Here is a 7,030-nt window from a genome sequence, read left to right on the forward strand (position 1 = left end):
CGGCCTTTAAGCTCCACGAAATATGACAAATGCATGGCGCCCAGGGCCGTAAGATTTATCGTGCCGTGGACAGATGATATCCAAGAGACCCATGACTTCCACTACTAATGTCAAACTTTTGATGAAGGACCTGTTACAATTTACGTTTGATTGGTCACGGTAGACTCGTTATCAAGGAATTCACTTCGCAACCGGAAGTTCCGGGCTTCAATTCGTCCCTTAGGGATCCAGGTTAGAATAGGTCATCAGAACCCCATTGGATGGCGACTAAATGGGACAGTCCTTCGGATGAAACCGCAAAAACCGAGGTCCCGTGTCACAGCAGGTGTGGCACCATAAAGATCTCTCCCTGCTTAAAACTCGTAAGCGCCGAGCATAGGACTAAATTATGCAGCCCTTCACCGGCAATGATGACATTTCCATGTGAGTTAAACATTCTAGAGCGGGACGTTAAACAATATTCAATCAATCAATCGATCTCGACGCAGCGTCAAATCTGAGATAAATAGAGTGGTACCGAAGTAAGATGAACATTCCTTTAAAAATGTGCAGATGTGCGTAAAAATAAGAGACTGTATTACAATATTTTGAAGGTGTTGGAAGGGCACGAGGTACGAATAAAGTTTTATTTTGAATGCCAATATATACAGTGCATAATGCCTTTCCGTAGATATGCATGTAGCATTACGAATTTTTCTGCTGGCATATTCTCCATAATGTGCGCTTGCCGATTTTTAACTATCATATTGTGATACTGAGCGACATTTTGGAGAGGATTGGAAACTGGACTAGGCATGAAGAGAAAATAAACTCTTGTGGAATTAGATGGTACCTTAGATAATCACAAAAATCTAAAATGTGTTATCAAAGTCATTACATATGTACATGAGTAAACTAATACAGCATCAAATTGTGCATGATGTTACACATTTTTGACAGTACAACCGATGGGTATGTTTACTCGTCGAGATTGTGGAAGTGGTCGAACCTTCTTGTCCCATCTTTTGAACTTTTTCCTTTTCTTCTTCTTTTCATCCGACCAACGCTTGCAGAGAAAGAAGCAACAAATGCACGTGGTAGTCAGGACGGCCAGACCCAGGATAACGCCCACTGCTGTCGGGAAAAGATCTGGTGTAAAAAATAGATCATAGTGTATCCTCCTCTGTATATATCAATTGCTTCGAACTCGGAGAATTCGAATACATTCATAGGTTCGGACGATTTAACCTCAATGATAACAGACTGACAATTGCTAGTTTTTTCTATTGGTCTCAAACCTCTACAATATAACAACACAAACATTTATTAACGTGTTACAACTATTTACTAATACTCACCTACCGTATTGATCTGCCCTCGTGACCAAACGCCACACTTGGATCCACCACCAACATTTCTAGATCCTGAAATAAATTCATTTCCCTCATAGCCAATGCCAGCGCTTTCATCCGCCCCGGTCGCATTCTTTGTATCTGAATTGAAAGTTTGCCATAGGAAATTGTGTATGTCTTAGATTACGTCTGTTAGTGGTACATGTAAATACAATGGTTGTGCTCTGTTTTAGAAGATTAGAATTCGTATTCTCGGTTTATGTATTTTTTCTTTCCTGTTACAGGTGTACATTTTTATTGCTCGAATGTAATCTGAGTAATTTCTTATATAGCATGAATGCATCGGGCCAACATTGGCTTTCGATTATTTATTGAATATGAATAAGGCATATAGGGGGGGGGGGTGTATTTAGCCTATAATAAGGTATATGATAATTGTAATAGTGTTTATTAATTGATTCAAATTAATAAATCTACACAAATGTGTAAATAGATTTCAAATCAAACATTATCTGAATAACCACTACATCGAGAACAGGCAGTACCTGTTCTGAATTATTGAATTTTGCCTTAGGTCATTAATCAAACTTTTGTATATAGGTTTGGAAGTGTTTTAAATTTCTTTTGGTTTTAGTGTTGTTAGCTGGTATTTTATTGGTCAGTTCTTTTTCCCTCCAAAAGTTCTTGGTGGTGTTCAGTCATTCTTTGTCTAGTTGGTTTATAGAGAAGTTGGTGAAAATATACGACAGACGTTTGACTTTCGACTGATCATTTCTTTAACAAGGTAAGCTTCTTTTCTAACTTTAATATCATTTCTAATCAGCAGTAAACTTATTTATTTGCAGATTTAATTCCATAGCACTTGCACAGTGAGAATGATGTTTAGTGAGGCATAAGTCAGGTAGCTTGAAACAAGTTAAATTCGTATGTTTCACAGAATTGGTATATCTTTAAATACATGCTTAATATTTTTATGACGTAAAACTTCGTAATTTACAGTCAATCTTCATAGACATGTATTGTTAGTGGGGGATTATTGCCACATCACTTATTCCTATAGAATGGTATGATGCTGTTCATGATATATTCTATGATTAATTGTCTGTATAATCATTATAGAAATATCATAAAGTATCAGTGTTTTAAGCTTTTACAATATCATGGTAACATATATTTTAAAGTAATTTGTGTAAATAAGTAATACTTTGATGTATCTGATTGTAAATATAATTATTTGTTTGATATGTTTCAGAGTGTCATACACATACATATATATCTAAAGCTTAGATTCTGGCAATAAAATGGAGGTGATCGACATCTAACAACCCATACATGACTGTTGTTCAATTCAACAGAAACCCTGTTACATAACTACGATATATTTTGGTGTTTTGGTGAGCTTTTGGGTTACAGATGCATAGTTTCAATGAAAACACATTTAGCACTTCTGGATCCCCCCCGTACAATTGTATGTTACATAATATTACATTCATGGTAATGGTCAGTTTTCGGATTGGTGTACCTGACATACTTCTCAATCATAAGATAACTACTTTTACCAATTGTAAGATCTCTTCTTTTTTTTCTCTCGCTCCTACTTCAATATATACAGCATAATATACGCAACATGTAAAGAGGGAATTCTTTGAGAAAAAATAAATCATGTCATCGTTTCACAATGTTCATAATAATAATAGAATAAGTGTCTTCCCGTTAACCTAGCATTTCTTGCGTCCGACAAGCGCCTCCAAAATAGAAGAAACTCAAGATGTAGTTGTGGCCCTCTGGCGGAAAATAAAACACCATTATTCATTCATGTCACACACTTTTCCTAATTATTTTCCTTTTCCTTGAGATTTCAATTTAAAAAGCAAAATACGCCAAATTAACAATACAAATAACATTAATTTACAACGTGCACTTGTTTATATTACGATAGGAAGTAACTCTTGCGCGATCTGCACATGCGTACGTAGAAGTCGTTATGACGCTTCCTGTGGGACCGCTCAGATACAGAGCGCTAGAGGAGTTACCACGTTCGCTGCCGGATCCTAATATCCAACTAACAAGTCTGGTTGATTGGTGTCTCCTCATCGGCTATTTCTGCAGCAAATATGACACTGATGTATGAAAAGCCGCCTTTCATACGTGTCCATCACACTGCACTGAACACACGCATGTATCTGAGGCAGCAACAAAAGGTACGCCAATGCTAACACTACGAATGTTACTCACGGGTATTGGTAACCACATATAACAATGGGCCTTGATTTTTCTAAATGTAAACATTAATATCTCTTCTGTCCTCTCCACTTTATATCTTTCTAGCAATTACGTGTGCAGCTAGTCAAGAAGTACCTGAGTCCCTTGGATGTAGCTTGATCTTGACCTCTGGCATTTAACCTTGCAATAGTTGAACTTGATGTCAGGATTCTTAAGAACGCACATATAAATGTACATGCGTATAACAATGTTGGCGACCGGTAGTTTATAGCTAGTCTATTGAATGGGTCACTCTTCGCAAACAAGAGGTCCCAACCCGGTTCGATCCCAGGCATACGCCAATTAATTCATGTAGTGGAAGATCACTCGCCGAAAACTCATCTTAAGAATCAAAGCCAAGATCTTCCGGATGAGACTGTAAAGCCGAGCATCATAATGTATCACGGTAGATGCTGGATTAATATATGTATGTACATGTAGATCAAGAACACTGTGTCAGTATAAATCTGTGGCACCTCACTTACAGCTGACTAAGCCCCTATATGAATGAAATATTCTCGATTGGGACGTAGAATGACAAACAAACAAAAGACTACTTGCGTGCCATACAGGGATCCACAGATAAGTTACTACATATGCCAGGGTCTAGTTTTTCGAAAGGTGGTTAACTTCAATACGGTGTTAACTTCTCTGTTAAAGTTAACCATGTGATTAACTGTTTTTCAAAAGCGAGTTTGCATGAACACTGTGTTATTGTTCTGTTAACTTTAATCCACCTCCAGTACCTGTGTGTGTTAACTCTTAACACAGTAGTTAAAAATGGCCGCCGACTTAATTTTCTGTCTGTCTCAGACCAAAAATCATGCAAATGTGAAAGGCTGAGACATTTTGAGGTGTGGTGCTTAACTATGACGGTGTTTTGTTTATGCTGTCATGAATCGATCTCATGAAATTTACCCTGGGGGAACACCTGATGGATAAACTATGACAGTTAAATGATTGTGTTACACTTTTCTGTTAGTGGCAATACCTTGCACGAATTTATGCCGTATATAAATATACTTTCGGCATAAACTTTCAGTGAAAAGGGGTGGGTCAATAAAATTCGTATTATATTTACTTATAAGTAATCCTGCAACAGAGCCCATGCTCAAGATGTAATTGTACCTATTTTTTTGGCTTCCAAATGTCAAAGTACATAGAGGTCCTTAAGTCATGTGATGAAAATTCCCATTTAAAGAACAACTATTAAAACATCGTCTGCACTGGCCTTGGCCTATTGAAAATCCCTTGTATCATTTAAAACTGATTAAAGTGAAGACTTTCATACATGAAATTTACATATTTTCTTTTTCGAAGGTCATCTAATATAAACAGTATTCAATTCAGGCTAATACAGAATAGTTGTTAACAAAAACTTAGGAGAAAGTGTTTTCCATTGTCGATATTCCAGATTAATCTCCCTTAGTAGAAATGAAGTGGTGGATCACGTATTATGCTTTAAAGAAAAAGATTAATAAAACAAATAAATGCATTAAAAAAAAACATGGATATAAAATGTTATGGATGTGTATGTGAACAGGCTATCATAAGGTAATTTATCATTTTGATCATGTCTGTTTAAGACTAAGAGTATAAAGAAAGAAATCAGATGCCTAAATTATAGCATCGTCGTTAAACCCTTCCCCCAATTTTTATCAGATTATGAATTCAACAATGAAGAAAACAATATGATGTATTTTATTTAAATTTTCAAGATATGTACCCCCCCCCCCTTGACAACGTACGTTTACTATCATTTTTACATGCAAAATATGACACCCCGTTTTCTGCTTTTTCGTGGCCTGTAAGTAAGAAAGTTTCCCAGTTTACTTTCGGAAGGTTGGTGGTCTCTTCCCAGGTACATTGTATTTGGGTTCTCTCTTCCACCAATAAAAACTGGGCGTCACCAGATATCTGAAAAATTGTTGAGTGTGGCGGAAAGCATCTATCAATCAAGACTAATACATGATCATTTTAACAGCTATCTCCCACAAACAAGACGTTTATTTACACCTAAATTCTTCTTGCTTACATAGGAAGTAAATTTGCATTATGGGTAATCAAATGATTAGCATGTAGTTAACTTGGTTAACACAGTGTTAACTCACCACTCTGTTAAATTGCTTTTGAAAAAACAGACTTTAACCATTGTGTTAGCTAATCACTTGGTTAGGAGTTTACACTGCGTTAAACGTAACCACTGTGTTAAAGTTAACCAGCTTCCGAATAACCGGGCCCGGAGGAAGAATGTTTTGAGTGGGTGATAAATGTGTTGAAAACAAGATTTCAGAAGTCAGAACAGTTTAAAGTAGTATTTCAAAAGCTACCTTTTGGACAATCTTTTGTCGAAGTACAGGTGATATTTTCCTGGAATTGTTGCATCGAGAACTTACACAAATCTACCACGCACTTGCTGGCATTGTTTATTCTAATGTTTCGAGAGCAACATATCATCTTTCTCCGGATCCGAACGCCGGTCCCACAGCCATTCGAACACTCACCCCAGGGGAACCAATTGACCCAATCACATAACTGGTAGCGACCGTGTAGACATAATTCCCTAGGTGGCACAGTGCTTTTTGCTGAAGCATTCTCAAAACTTCCTAAAATTAATGATAGGAATAATTACGCATCGGGATCTTTGTAATGTTCATTCTATCCTTAGGCTAGATATCAATAGGAATCTTAATTATTAATCATTTGTCAGAAGGGTTTTGACAATATGATAACGAACCTCATTTCCTTTATAATCAAATACGCTTCCCTTTCCTCAGGGGAATGATATACTTAATCAAAGTACTAAAAGTACTGAAACGAGGTAACGAACGATGCAAAATGTCACAAAGATAATAATGCTATATATATGCGCATCTGGTGCATCAAAATTGGTACCGTATAAGTTTTACATATTGCATATGTATTCTGTGTAATTACTATGCTGCCCCAACACATCAAAACCGATCATATTTTATTTAATTAATCGCCATAAAATGGCTAAAAATATTGCCAATACAGCCTTAAAACTCAGTCAATCCCTCAACCTATGCTGGTAGGGAAGAATTGATGCCTCGAGGGTAAAAAGACAAACGATAGGAAGCAGACCTAAATCCAAGTTTGAAAATCCACATCCTGTCATTGTTTAGATTAACATGTCTCTCTGAACTCGAAATAAAAAAAAAAAACACCACAGAGTCGTCCACTTCTGCTTCATACTTCGATATTTTATTGAATATATATGTAGGACTCCAAAGTGCGATGACATTCCAAAGTTCGATGGTCACGCCAAACTGCGATGGTCTGTGCCAAACCCCGATTGTGTGACACGCCAAAGTGCGATGGTCCACACTCGTACGCCAAAGTGCGATGGTGTGAGACCAATGTGTAATGTGTCATAGTGCGATGGTGTGACACGATAAAATCCGACGGCACACACT

General features: G+C 37.0%; 1 protein-coding gene across 1 annotated transcript; it reads right to left on the reverse strand.

Annotated features, from left to right (window-relative positions):
- Window positions 1-641: 641 nt before the first annotated feature.
- On the reverse strand, window positions 642-6,190 carry LOC125665528 (uncharacterized). Its single transcript, XM_056152504.1, has 3 exons — window positions 5,924-6,190; window positions 1,338-1,472; window positions 642-1,128 (listed from the first exon to the last, which is right to left on the reverse strand). The coding sequence occupies exons 1-3, from the start codon at window positions 6,048-6,050 to the stop codon at window positions 923-925; spliced, it is 468 nt and encodes a 155-aa protein (XP_056008479.1). The 5' UTR covers window positions 6,051-6,190; the 3' UTR covers window positions 642-922.
- Between the last annotated feature and the right edge of the window lie 840 nt (window positions 6,191-7,030).

Source organism: Ostrea edulis, chromosome 1 (assembly GCF_947568905.1).
Source record: "Ostrea edulis chromosome 1, xbOstEdul1.1, whole genome shotgun sequence".
In the NCBI taxonomy this organism is placed as follows: Eukaryota; Metazoa; Mollusca; class Bivalvia; order Ostreida; family Ostreidae; genus Ostrea; species Ostrea edulis.

Excerpts from the sequence above, each read along its gene's own strand:
- LOC125665528 (XM_056152504.1), bottom strand. The coding sequence starts at position 6,050 with ATGATATGTTGCTCTCGAAACATTAGAATAAACAATGCCAGCAAGTGC. Across the intron at positions 1,473-5,923 it reads GACAAAAGATTGTCCAAAAG|ATACAAAGAATGCGACCGGG; the intron begins GTAGCTTTTGAA and ends CTTTCAATTCAG. Across the intron at positions 1,129-1,337 it reads AGGGCAGATCAATACGGTAG|ATCTTTTCCCGACAGCAGTG; the intron begins GTGAGTATTAGT and ends TTTTTACACCAG.